Source organism: Ambystoma mexicanum, chromosome 1q (assembly GCF_040938575.1).
Source record: "Ambystoma mexicanum isolate Mex_15411 chromosome 1q, UKY_AmexF1_1, whole genome shotgun sequence".
Lineage (NCBI taxonomy): Eukaryota > Metazoa > Chordata > Amphibia > Caudata > Ambystomatidae > Ambystoma > Ambystoma mexicanum.
Genome location: NC_090922.1, coordinates 1,032,036,183 through 1,032,050,652, shown reverse-complemented (window position 1 = coordinate 1,032,050,652; position 14,470 = coordinate 1,032,036,183). Strand labels below are relative to the sequence as shown.

General features: G+C 49.8%; 1 protein-coding gene across 1 annotated transcript in view; it reads right to left on the bottom strand.

Moving 5' to 3' along the window:
- Positions 1-351: 351 nt before the first annotated feature.
- Positions 352-14,470, bottom strand: part of LOC138559946 (atrial natriuretic peptide receptor 1-like) — a 556,750-nt gene continuing 542,631 nt past the window's right edge. Inside the window, exon 12 of the mRNA XM_069642743.1 lies at positions 352-681. Coding sequence (XP_069498844.1) covers positions 619-681 — 63 coding nt within the window. The 3' untranslated portion in view covers positions 352-618. The remainder of the gene's footprint in view (positions 682-14,470) is intronic.

The following is a 14,470-nucleotide window of genomic DNA, read 5'->3' as shown; positions in this document are numbered from 1 at the left end:
AACCCAGGAGTCTTGCCACACCTGAGGGAGCCGAAGGCCCCGCCACATAGCCCCACCAGGGGGCCGGCAATCGGAGCTTCCCAGCGCCCCGCGCCGGGAAGATAAAACAAGCCCAACCTGCCAGAGGCAGGAAAAATTAAACTAAGTGACGTGGGTGTGGGGGAGGAGTTATAGGAATAAAAAGAAATAAAAGAAGGTCATGTGCAGGAGGCAGGCGCCTCATGAGGTAAGTACTGGGACGAGGAAGAGTGGACGTGGAGTTAATGGTATTGATTTATAGGGGCCCAATGGATGACATGGCGAATATCACACGCAGTGTAAGTCAACAGCTGGAACTCTCCCAGAAATTCTATGCATCAGATTGGCCAGTCTTTTCCTGGACAGAGCCTAATGCCAACAAGGCAACATTTGCACTTAGAGTACCATGTTTATCAATCACTAAAAAAAGGGGGGTGACAAAATTGGATTATAGATTTTAAGATTTCGTTGGTTCCGTGCACTGTATTTTAATAGGTTTAAAGTTTTGTGCAGGGCGAAGCATATGTTCTTTTCTCAGTAAGCATAGAAAGTCGTGGCATGTCCAATGACGGGTCGTGAAGACGATATCTCCGCTGCTTCTTATTTTAACATTGTTCCACCTTCCTTCCCTTCCAGCCACCATGTTGTCATTGCGCCTTTTCCCTATAAAAAAAATATATAGACCAAGCGTTAGATTCACCCATATGTTCAGGTCTGAAACAAATATGACATCACGACGCAGAATAGTGCATGGTATTGCACTGCCATATGTCGCATGAGGCGCTCATTTACAGGTCATGAGATGCAGTGACTACTTTTGCCATTCAAATAGTGGTAGGACACAGAAAAGGGCGGCAAAATGAGTACGTTGTTTTTTTGGTAAAAAAAAAAAGTGTTTGGCTGTATGGCGCTAACAGTAAACATGTGGTATTTTAAAAACGTTCTATTTTAAAAATTCTACCCTAATTATGATTTGAATGACATGGAGTATTTGCCCATGGGTAGATAGAAATTACAGCATGAGATAAATAACAGTACTTTCTATGCACCCCATGCTGTAAATAGCCCCATGAGGCCAGATGGTAATTCAAATACCACACGTTTTTACCTTTCGTACCCACAGGTCTAAAGCCAGCACACTTGCCGTGTTGTCCATTGCCCTTTGGACCTGGAGGATAATGTTGCTACGTGTTGTTACTGCACAGTTGCCCCTCGCGTCCAGTTGGCCGTCCCTTTTACACACACGTGGTATCAAAGGAAGTAATTTCAGATAGTGCCGAGGGCCAAGCATCTTGGGAGGGGCGCGCGTGACAGTCACGTCCATTGCAGCATTAGCGCGAATTGAGCAGGCGGCTAATGACGACAGATCGGTGAACATTCTAGCCCCCCCCCCCCCCCATCTCACAGCCCCCAGAATTGAGCAGGCGGCTAATGACGACAGATCGGTGAACATTCTAGCCCCCCCCCCACCATCTCCCAGCCCCCAGAATTGAGCAGGTGGCTAATGACGACAGATCAGTGAACATTCTACCCCTCACCAACCCCCAGCCCCCAGAATTGAGCAGGTGGCTAATGACGACAGATCGGTCAACACTCTATCCCTCCGGGAAGGGGCCTCTAAGAAAGTCGGAGGTCGCTACTACACAACAATGTCAAATATGAAACAAAAATACACTTGAACCCACCATGAAATGTACAGATGGGGAGAATAAACTCCAGCAGACCTTAGGACAGAATCCACGCCACAACACACAGTACTATGACACTTTGTGCTTCTGGAAGATAGCAAAGGCAAGGCCACCCACATGCAAGCATCTGCTATCAAATACCATTTTAAGACACGGTGAACAACACATATGCCATTAGAATGCAGTTAACCCCCACAACAAATATTTGGTCTTGCCTGACACATAATGAGTCTCCCACACTCACATTCTCTCCAGGCGACCTCATAGCACCCATCCACATGCCAGCCCGGAATGGGTAGATCATAGGGACTTTGCCACCCCTACCCTCCTTTGTATTGGTTGAAATGCACACACGCATTTTAAACTCTTCTGACCAATTTCCCATACCTATTACTTCGGTCGTTCACCTACAGCGCTTTGACACCATATAAATGGGAATAGCATCTATACAAATGGCAAATTACATTACTTGCTTACACATAGGAGCAATAACGAGCGCATACAATGCAAGCACGACAGAGCCATTCAGTGGCTACACACGTGGGTGCAAGCCACACAGAAACACGAGGATCTTAAAACAACATAGTTAAAGAAATCCTCCCCTACGTTAAATAGATGAAATACGGGTAGACGGGCAACCACGTTTAGTAGAGTTACTGACAATTAGAAGCTTTGGCGCGGCCACATTTTCATTACCCATATAACCCTTGATGATGGCAATGCCATAAGCAGAATAGAATAAAGTAAATGCTGGTGTCTGCAGTCTGCATTGGTGGCATACACAAGCCAGACACGCTGCTGGAGACAGCTGCATGGAGCGACCCCGGGTTAAGAGGATTGCGTGCTCCGTGGCTTTCAATATATTAAGAGAGATTGTGTACCCTGATTCTCCCAGTCAACAAGATAATCTCTGGGAGGCTTCTTCTTCGCTCCGAAACCCCCAGCTACTCAACGTAATTCCCACTTCCGGGGAACAGAGCATTACACTTCCGCTTAACATCTACTCCACCACTGCCGCGCCCCCTTCATGGCCAAAATGCCTGATTGCAACACAGCATCAGCCTGCCTTGTACCAATTCTTTAAACTGTATGTGTATTTTATTAGGGCATTAAGCCGAGTTTCTACACGGGCAGGTATGGCTGACTGGCATTCCCACTTCTGGACGCCTTACAAGGGTAGCAGTGTCAGATGCTGTAACCAAGTGTGTAGGGTGGCATCTTCACGGCGAGAAGGGACAGCACTGCAGGGGTGTCAACAAGTGGGAAGTGGGGATAGCAGTTGCCAGCTCGGATGGTTGTTAACAATGTTTAATCTGAACTTCTAATCATTTAAATTTCAGTTGAAATATTGTTGTGTTGCATCTGCAGTGGCGTAATACAAAATGTGCCCCCCCCTGTGAACCATGAGGCCATTCTGAGGCCCCAACCCCCAAGCTCAGCAGAAAATCACGGGCCATGCCACACTCTAGGCCGGCCTAAATTACCACACTACCACACTTGCGCAATATGCAGAAAAGTGCTGCTGCAGGGGTAACCACACACTGTACTTTGAGAAAGATATAAATATGTGTTTTTATTTTTTCATAACAACATTTTATTGGGTTTACATCAGTGAGCATTACATTAAGTGCATGCAAAACAGATCAACGATCGTAAATCATGGTCGAGTGACAGTGTCTCTTAGTAGGAGCGGTGAGTGATCACGTCCGTGGACCGGACTGCCCTTGGCTGCTGCGGGGGTCCTTGGCGAGCTGGATTGCTGCGGCCCGCGACTGGGGGTCAGTGAGGTAGGTTGATTTGGAGCCATCTGGTTAATGGGGGTCTTCTGGTGAGAGCCGGATATCTGGCGGCGTAGTCCATGAATGGGTCCCATATGTTCAAGGCCCTATTCAGAGAGCCAAATCGGATCGCTGTGATTTTTTCGGCAACCGCTATGTCCCAGCATTTCGCCCACCAGAGTGCCACCGAGGGCCCTTCTTTGTCTTTCCAAACCCTGGCCATTGCGATTTTCGCCGCTAGAAGTAGGTGAGAGCATAGCCGGGGGATATGGCCCGAGAGTGGGAGAGCGCCCTCGCCGGTGTCGCCCAGAAGGATGATTCCGGGGTCCCAAGGGATGGATAGGGCAGAGATGTCTTCGATATGTTTGATTACCTCTCTCCAGTATCGTTCGGCTTTTGGGCAGGTCCATACCATGTGGAATAATGAGGCTGGGGTCGCACACCCGCGCCAACATGACCCGGGGATGTTAGGGTGGGCCTTATTGATTTGAGCGGGCGTGATGTAATACCTATAACAAAGTTTGTAGCCCCCTTCCCTGTTTGTGATACATTGCGAGCTTTTATGCAGCCTAGTCCAAATTTTCCCCCAGTTTTCAATGTCAATTTCTTTGCCCAGGTCCTTTTCCCATTCAAGCATGTATCTTTCTTTTATAGAAGGGTCAGCCCTATCTAGGAGTCGGTAGAGGGTCGAGGTTCTACCTTTGTTAGTGGGGGTCGTGAGAGATAGTTCCAGTGTGGTTAGGTCTCTGGAGCATTTCTCTCTGGTCGCTCTGTGGGATAGCCAGTGTCGGATTTGGGCCTAGCGGAATCTCTCTTGCTCATTCACCCCGAATTTCACTTTGCACCTTTCAAATGAGATGGGTGCGCCTGCCTCAAGGAAGTCGCTGGTTATTCGTAGGCCGCCCTCCTTCCATGATTGGAAGTTCTGTGGGGACATGCCTGGAGAGAATTCTGGGTTATTCCAGATGGGGGTTAGGGGACCCAGAGAGCAGCAGACACCCTATCTGCGGGCCGCAGCCTTCCAGCATCGAGCTGTAGTTCTAGGCGCAATTAGGGGGCTGCCAGTGGATAGAGATTTTAGGTTGGACAGGTGTGGTAGTGCGGAGGGTGGGACCGGGCACCAAGCTTCTTCGAGGTTCGACCATTTCGGTATGTCTGATTCTTGGACTCAAGCGAATGCGTGTGATAGCTGCGCCGCTAGGGTATATCTAGCCAGGTCTGGGACTCCCAACCAGCCCAGTACTATCCCTCTCATCATTATTCATTTACTGATGCAGGGTTTCTTCCCCCCCCATACGAATTCTTGAATTTTCTTTTGTAAAGCTATTAGGGCTGGGCCGGGGATATGAGTTGCTAGTGCTGTGCAGTGATATAGCCATCTAGGGATTAAGTTCATTTTGATGGCAGTAATTCGCCCGAACCAGGAGATTTCCTGCGGTTTCCATCATTTAAGGTCCCTCTGGAGCTCTCTAATCAGTTGCAGGAAATTGCTGGAGTATAAGTGTAATGGGTCATTGGGGATCTGGACTCCAAGGTAAGCAATTGGGCCTGGTGACCATGGAATCGGCATGAGGGGACTGAGAGAGGCTTTTTCTTGTTTAGATAGGTTGACTGCGAGTGCGGCGGATTTATTGAGATTTACCTTGAGCCCCGATAATGTCCCGAATGCTATGATCTCCTCCCACAGGGCACCCAAGGATTCTGCTAGATTTGATGCGGTTATTAATACATCGTCAGCATATAGTGCTATTTTGTATTCTTGGTTTCCCACGAGTACTCCCCTAATTCTCGGGTTTTGTCTGATTTTTGCTGCGAAGGGCTCCATGGATAGGGCGAAGATTAGTGGTGAGAGTGGACAGCCTTTTCTAGTGCCCCTGGATATATGGATTGTCTCTGACCTGGTGCCGTTGACTTGCAACTGTGTGGTGGGGGACTGGTAGTTGGCCATTACCCATGTGATAAAGTTTGGGCCGAAGCCGAAGTGCTCGAGAACTGCCCGGATATATCCCCAATCGACCATATCGAAAGCTTTGTGGGCGTCTAAGGAGATGACCGCCATTCCCACTTTTAGTCTATGGGCGCTCTCGATGATATTTATCGTTCTTCGGATGTCGTCGTGGGTCGCTCTCCCTGGTATGAAGCCCGTTTGGTCCCGGTTGATCAGGGATGGTAGGGTCGGGCCTAGTCTAGTAGCCAGAACTTTGGCGAAGATTTTGCCGTCGTTGTTGAGGAGTGAGATTGAGCGGTAAGAGGTGGCCAGTTCGGGGTCTTTCCCGGGTTTATGCAGCAAGACCGTGAGCGATTGCCATTGAGCCGGTGACTGATTTCGAGAATAGAAAGGAGTTGAATAGAGCTGCCATTTGGGGTGCTAGGATTCTGTCCAATTTTTTATAGAAGTTTGCGGACAGGCCGTCGGGGCCCGGGGCCGTGTTTTTGAGATTTTTAATGACTTCCATGATTTCTTTGCTCGTGATTTGGGCTTCTAAGGCTTCCAGCTGGGACGAGTCAATGTAGGGCGTTGTGCGCAGGTATTCTGGCAGATTGTCTAGTGTGGTAGGTTCCCTTGACATGATAGATTTGTGGTACTTGAGTAGTTCTTCGATTTTCTCATCCTCGGTGTAGTGCAGGTTACCGTCTGCCCCCCTTAGTTTCAGGATGTTGTTTCGGGAGCGAAGCTTTTTCAGTTTTTGCGCTAGCACTCTATTTGCCTTATTACTTCTGCTGTAATAGAATTGCCTTGCATAAGTGTGCGATGTGGCCGTGCGATCGGCACAGTGCATTTCCAGTGCAGTTTTTGCTTTCCTCAGGGCTCTTTCTGTTTTCCTGGAGCTGTGTAATTTCAATTTGTTCCCCAGTTGTTTTACTTTGTCCTCCAGCACGGCCGACACAATGTTTGAAATTCTTCTCTGTTCTGTTCCGGCGCTGATTAATGTGCCTCTGACAGCTGCTTTCATGGCATCCCAGATGATATTGATGGGAGAATCCTCTGTCATGTTTTCTTTGAAGTAATTGGAGATGGTTTCTTCGATTTCTGCTCTGATGCATATATCTAATAACAATGAGTCATTGGTCTTCCAATGTCTTTGAACAGGGTGCTTTTGGCCTGAGATGGTTAAGGTAGCTGATACTGGGGCGTGGTCCGATATCATACCAGTGTGGATTTCTACATTGTTAAGACAGGGGAATATGACTGCTGAGATTAGTATGAGGTCTATTCTTGAAAATCCTTTGTGGACCGAGGAGTAATGGGTGTAGTCTCTCGCATTGTCGTTGAATAGCCTCCAGGTGTCGACCGTTTCAGTTTCTCTAAGCAGCTTGGCGATGACCAGGGCTTGCGTAAAGTCTGCGTTTGTGGGGGGAAGAGTCTTATCCATTTGTGGGTTTGGTATGCTGTTGAAATCCCCACCTATGATGAGGTGCCCTTCGCGGAATGCTGTGATGGTGGACGTTAGGTTAGCAATGAAGTTAGCTTGAGCTGTGTTAGGGCCGTAAATCGAGAAAATAGTGATCGGGAGTTCTTCGAGAAGGCCCTTTAGGAGGAGGAAGCGCCCATCCGGATCCCTCTTTATAGTAATCTTTGACAGTGGGATTTTGTCGCTTAGGAGGATTGCCACTCCTCTTTTCTTTTGCCCAGAAGAGGCAAAATATTTTCTTTTGTACCTGTTGAATCTGACCCGGCCCTCGTCTTCATGCAGCAGTTGAGTTTCTTGGAGAAGTATGATATCTCCCGATAGTTGGCCAAGTCTGTATTCCACCAATTTGCGTTTGCGCGGTGAGTTTAGGCCTTCGACGTTCCAGGTGAGGATTGTTATGTCATTGGCGGCAGACATTGGTTTTTATGCTTGGCGATAGATGTGCATCTGACCATGATTCCCCACCGGGGTCGAGAGACTGATGATGAAGGGCGATTGTTGCTTTGAGATCGTGGGGATGTTGTTGTTGTTGTTACGTCGTACTGTTGTATTGAGTGTGAGGCCGGTGTTCGTGTGTTCGTGGAGGCCGGAGCCCCCCTCCATGGCCTATAGTCAATAAACCCCATTTAAACCTCCCTCCCCCTCAAAAACAAGAACACGTAGGAGAACTGTCATCCCACTGCCACCGGGGAACTGGTGGCACCAAAGCGCATGATAATGGCTAACTGGGCCGCTGATAAGGAATAAGCTGGAGCTCGAACGGTGCTCCCGCACTGTCGGTGAGACTGAATGTGGTGTTCTTTGTGGGCTGTCTCCCTCGGGGCTCGCATTAAAGGCTAATGTGGGTCAGGTGGTGTCCCTCACCCCGTACATGGCGGGCCGCAAAGGCTGCGCGCTAGGGGCTCGCGAGCCGGGGAATTGCCAGGTTGTTGATAGTTGGTCATCCTGGTTTGTTATCTTTCTTCGGAGGACCTCGGAGCCTGCGCCGTCTGCCCACTTTTGACCATTCCCCTGTTGAGGGTTTATCCTGCTGAGGGCGATTCAGTTCTTCAGAGCCGGACTCTCCGTCTGAGCCCCCCAGGCCCATGAAATTCGTTGCTTCTTTCGGTGAGCTGATTTGCTTCTGAGATCCGTTCCATTTGAACCTGACCATGGCAGGAAATCCCCATTGGTATGGGGTTTGTTTCTCGCGTAGGCATTCCGTTAATGGATGCATGATTTTTTGTTTTTGTAGCGTGTAGGGCGCTAAGTCCTGATAGAAAGAGATTGTGGCTCCCCGGAAGGTTATCTGTCGCATTTGTCTTGCCTCCCGCATGATTTCTTCTTATAGCTGGAAGAAGTGGACCCTGACCAGGACGTCTGGAGGAAAGTTGGATTCCCGTCTTGGGGATGTTCTGTGTACTCGATCCAGCTCCAGGGGAGAGGTGTCCGGGAGGGTGATTATGAACCTGAGGAGTTCAGAGACGTAGAGTTTTAGGTCTCCGTCTGTGATGGAAGTAGGTATGCCTCGCAAGCAGATGTTATTCCTCCGGGAGTGATTTTCTGCATCTTCCTGTTTCGCTTCTAGGAGGTTACATTTCGCCTCTAAGGCTGTAATCCGGTCCCTGTCCAGTTCCCCTTCAAATCTTTGGTCGCAGATCTCAGATTCCAATTCGGCCGTTCGATGTTCTATTTCGCCCACCCGCTTATCCAAGACCGTGATTTTCTTTGTGACCTCTTCTGTGCTTTTGTGTATTTCTTTTGTTAGGGCTGATAGGAGGTCTTGTAGGTCAGATTTGGTGACTGATTGGGAGGGATCCAGGATTGGCATGGGTGCTATAGTCGTGGTAATGTTGTTGGGTTCTTCTGAGGAGTCCCCCTTTTTTGATCTATCGGCTGCTGAATTTGCCATCATGGAGACAATGTCCACTTGCTTGGGCGCTTTGCTGTTTCTGGATATGTTGGTGCAGGGGTTGTCCGGACGGGAGCTTTAGTGTAGCCTTGTAAGAGCAGAGTTCGGGAGCTCCCGCCGCGTTCCAGGCCCAACAGGACCCAGAGTCTAGAGGACAGCTGTATGAGCACAGAGGTGAGTGGACGCTTTCTGTTCACGGATGGGCACGAAGAGCCCCAAAGCTAGCCACTGCAGGCCCGTGAAGATAGAGAGGGTGGGAGGGGGGAGATGAGGCGAGTAGAGTGGCCGTGTCCCCAAGGGGTGGATGGGCCCAGTACGAGCGATCCAGGAGAGGCCGATGAGCGAGATAGATCGGGGCCCGGTTAGCTTGGGGACATATGGCCCAGGCGGTTCCACTCACCCCCCGCTCCTCACCTCGTCTATTCTGCTTTGGCAGTGGTAGCAATGAAAGTTGAGACTTCGGGGTGGGCAGCAGGTCGGTGCAGCGGACTCCTGCGGCGCTGGAGGTTCCTTGTTCTGGGTCCGCTGTGCCGTAAACGTGGTGGAGGGGAGCCTCGGGGCTCCGAAGTGCAAATGTGGAGGTTGGAGCAGAGAAGCCCCGGGAACGATGTGTCTCCCCTTGCCTCCGCGGTGGGATGTATGCCGGGGGGGAATCTCCAGATGCTGTAGGCGAAGGGTCTCCTGAACAGCGGACCCACGGGGGCAGGACGCCAAACCTGGACCCGGGTGGCGAGGTGGCGTTTCGCTGGAGGGTTGCGTGATGTATCTCCCTCGGTTCGAGGCCCCCGGCGGATGCTAGGGCCCGTACCCGGCGCACACAAGCGCGGGGGGTGGGGAGGGTCCGTGAGTGCTGCGGTCTTCGTGCGGGGAGGAAAGAGAAGGCTGCCCAGGGCTCCGGGGCCCAGATGAGAGGGCCGGTGGGGGGGGCACCTCGAGATCGATGATTTCTCCCCGCCTCTGCAGTGGGATGTATGCCGGTGCCGGGGTGCTTCACGGAGGGTCCGTTGCATCCGATGCGCAGCGGACGCTGCCCAGGGGATCAGGAGCTGCCACTGCTAGGCACGATGAGAAGGTGCTGAGAGAAAGTCAGACAGAACGGGAGGACGGGTCGGGATTGCTGGGCAGCTTCAGTTACATGAGTGCGCCTGCCCCTCCCCCCATGGGGAGACCTCCTTCGACCGCGTTGATGCCGCCATCTTGGATTCGATCGGGACCCGAAGAGATAAACGAGCCGAATTGACCTAAATCGGACTCGAGGCGGGAACCCTTTTGGATGATAGGTGCAGCGAAGGTTCATGAGCAATCGCTGTTAGTTTCTTCCCATAACGGGGTCTGGAAGCGGCGTACATTATGTTGGCGCCTCGGGCCGTGCAGGAGCTCCTAGAAAGCCGAACCAGTCATGGCGGCTCCGAGCCACGCCCCTCATAAATATGTGTTTTAATGCATTATACAGTACACTTTCTGAGAAAAATTGGCTAAAAAGCCAGGGCGTTTGCAGTTGTTTTGTAGGGTAACCCCAATTAAAAAATCCAATACATGCAAGTCAGCAGGAACATTAAGGTTTCAATTAATTAATGTAATGCTTTGCTATTAAACATGCCATGCCACAAAGAAAACAAGTCCAACTGGCTGCACAATTGTGTGGGAGTAAGGGGTTGTTTGGAACAAAACCTTCATCTCCCTGCAGCAGCCAGGAACGCTTGATCCCATCATCTGCAGAGGATCTGGGGGCCTCTGTGTCATGGGGTGGAGGGGAGCCCCAGTACTTCAAAAATAATTGCTTTATTTTTTAAGTCACTCTAACTTCATAAAGAAATGATTTCCATTCCATTACAGGATGGACCCGCAACGGAAATAATTTCTTTATGAAGGCGGAGTGATTTATGAAGTCATAGGGCTCGACCTCAGACTTCAAAAAAATGTTGTTCCTTTTTGAAGTCACGCTGTCTTCATAAAGAAATAATTTCTGTTACGTTGTAATTTCCTTTTTTAAAACTTTTTAAATATTTTATTCCAAGTGGGCCCCCTCCCAGCACATGTGGTAGCAGGGCACATCACACTGCGGGGGGCCTGCTACGTCAGCGTGCATCAGCGTTATTCAGCAATGTGCCCTATATGATTAAAAAGACCTGTGACTTTCGAAGTGTTTTTTAGAGAGATGTTCTAGGGCAATTCTGAAGTCTGACAAAGAGGGGTGGACTCGAAGTTCAAGTGGTGGAGGTGGAGTGGGTGAAGGAAAAAAAGTGATGGATAGCACTGGGAGAGGATCAGAGAGATTGAGAGAGGCAGAGGTTGAGAGGTTGAGTAGCAAGGGAGGAAGGCCATCAGGTGGTGGGCTGGGAGGCACAGCATTGATAGATTTATAGACTAGAAGACGACATTGAAAGAGGGAGGAGCTTATGCAACACTGAGTTGTAACGTGAATGGAAGGTGTAAAAGTCTTGAATAAGGCTTTAACGTCTTCCATTCACGCCATGGTTCATTTTGCGTTTCTGACGCCTCACTTCCCCTCCACCTCACAAATGTTCCAGCATTTGCACCAGCATGGATTTTTATGCTGGCGCAAGTGCTGGAGACCCCATGTGGTTTCCCCATGTTGCATAGGGATACATTGTACACGTTGCATGACAGCTTGTACAATTACAATGAAACACTCCCCAACATGCTTGCATGTCGGGCAGGGTTCATTTAAATTGGGAAGACTGCTTAGCATCCGCGCATGGTAAGCAGCATTCCCAATTGAAATGAAACCTTCGTTGAGGGTTTCTTTGTAATTCTATGACAAGACTGGAGGCGAGCATTATGCTTCAACTTCTTTATTACTACCCTTCAGCAGTTTCAACAACTATATCAAACAACAACAAAGAAATGTCCATATGACTTTCACTTTAAACTACAAATCCCAAAGTCTCTGTAGTCCTTCCTTCTCTCCAGCTCAGTTATGACCACATCCTGTTCCTGAGCTCCTCCTCTTCTTTTACTGCTCTTCAAGCAGATAAGTGATTTTCCTTCTACCTCCCAGCTATTGTGTGTTAGATAGGATTACTGTAAGATTTAATTAAGTTGAAGATCTGAGAGTCTTCAAAGCATGCTTGCGCAGCATAGTATGTGTTTTATTCTAATGGCTTTACGCAGATATGAGGGTTTTTGCAGGAGTTCGGTCCGAGCGTGAGTAGCCTCCGTGGCGTCGTTGCATGCGCGAGCGTTGTGCGCGATTATATTCGGCTGCCTCGTAGCAGCATCGGGAGCTCCGGCGGCCGCTAGCCCCGTGCCGCATTCCCGGCACATCAGGGGTGCGTTGCGGGGCCGCGGAGCTCCGTCGAGCCGCCCCTACAGCGGGAGCGGACACGCTTAGGTTCTCCCCCCCTCCCTTGGGGAGGCGGGGCGAGCGCCAGATACATCGAGCCCTCACAGAGGGCCGGGAAGGAGGACTCCGGCCCCCACCCTCGTGGGGGTGGAGTTTTCGAAGCGCCGAGCCGCGTTGCACTCATTCTGCGACGCGGCCCCGGCAGGAAGATCCTTCCTCTGATCGCGACAGAGCTTTCATTGCGGCTCCCGAAGGCACTGTTTTCTCCCCGCACCCGTGAGGCACACGGCGAGCGAGGGCCTGCATAGTCTCAGGAGAAGGCGGCAGGCGCGGGAGCTTCCCGCGGTTTAAAAAAAAAAAACGTGCAGAACAGTGCGAGCAAGCACACATATACGAGGCTTCTGTCTCAGAGGATAAAGTACAGACCCATAAGCCATTACAGGCTCAACAGATCAAGTGAGTTGGTGCAGCCACAAAAAAAAAAAAAAAAGGAGAGACTGAGTATATATCTCAAATAGACACAGAGGTTGTCTCAGAGCATCTGCTAGGAAGTGGGCAGCATAAGACACCTACAACAAGGTATCTGAGGCACGCAGCACCCCTATCATGTCGGAATTCGAGTGGAGTGAGGAGGAGCAGTCCCTTGACTTGGCGGCTAGTTTCAAGGAGGTGCTGGGGAATGCCCTAGTAGATGCAGTGGCACAAGGAGTGAGACCCTTACAAGAAAGGCTTGAGACACTGGAAGCCATGCTTCACCAGCCTACCGAAAGCACCAAGAAGACTCGCAGCTTGCCCATCGAACCCTCTGGAGCAGGGTCTAAGGGGAGTATTCAGGCCCGCAAGAGGAAAGCCTCTGCATACCCCCAGGGCCCTACGGATGGAGCGGATGATAAGGCCCTGGAGGTCGCCGACGCTTTTGCGAAGCTTAAGCAAGCATACTTGCAGCGTCAGGCCGTGCCGGACCTCATGACCCCCTCTCCTGGGGAAGAAAATGAAGGAGATGATGACCTTGGCTCGGAAGAAGAGCCAGAGGAAAGGGGTTCGTCCCCTGTGGAGCCGGAGGAGCCAGTCGAGGAAGAGTGGGCGAAACCCAGTGGGGGCAAAAAAGCCTGAAAAGAGAAGCACCTCGAAGAGGAGCAGGATGATATGTTCGACCCGGATACTATCAGGAACCCAAGGTCATCCGACTGGCAGCCTTCTCCAAGAGTGGCTCAATATATGGCAGCAAGGCTGTGGAAAGCCTTGAATAAAGAAGTGCGACAGCGTCTTCGAGCAGAATGCCCCCGACCAGACTTGCCGGGGAAGGTAGCGGAAACCCCTGAGTTAGATCCGAAGATGCTCACCTTTGTTTCGAAGACCAATAAGGATCCCCGTAAAGGGATTGATAGGTCATGGAAGAGTTGCCAGGAGAAAGTCCATGGCATTGTTTCTTAGTACACTACGAAAAATGTGGTACCCATAGAATTATAATGTGATATACATTTCATACAAGAATGGATTGCCATTGTTGGTACTCATTTATCGACCTCAGAAGGATGAAAGGCTGAGTTGAGGTGTTTAAGAACCGACTAAATCAGTGACTCACCCCCTGAAGTGTGCCTGAAATAAACCTTTATTTGAGTCTAGCATGTATTGTATAGAATTCCAGAAAGACAAATTATGTGTATTCCTATCCTTTCTTATTTGGGGTCACTGATGAAAGTGTTAGACTTGCGGAACCCCTGTTCTTTTTTCATTTTTTTAAAGGGACCTGAACAAGAAAGCCAGCCACTCAAGAAGCAAAGAGCTACATGAGGCTGGCCACAGCCAGAACCTTTTTTTTAGGGGTAGCAAGGGAGACCACTTGAGTAGCAAGGGAGACCTCAGGGGTAGCAGTTGCGACCCCTGGTGGCACCTAAATGACATCCCTGAGTGCAAATGATGAAAATGTGTTTGCGGGGAGCTGTTTATGTTGCAGTGCAATTGTCTGCCCTGTATAATCAACTCCTTTCGGGTGGGGTACTATGTCCTTCGATGCGTGAGGCAGTCATCACGCTGATACCTAAGCAAGGGAAAGATCCTTGCACATGCGGTAATTACCGACCTATTTCTCTGTTGAATGTGGATGTAAAGATTTTTGCAAAGGTCATGGCCAAATATATAAATTATTTGCAAGTGGGATTTATGGGCAACCGGTGTGGTTATGACAACATCTGGACCTTGTTGAACATAATAGGTCTATCTAGCACTAAAGCAGAAGAAATACTTCTAATTTTTTTGACTCTGAAAAAGCATTTGATTGCGTTCATTGGTCTTTTTTAAATTATACCTTACTTCAGATGGGATTTGGTCCGCAACTTTTGAATGCGATTGGAGCTTTGCAGTATGATATTGCC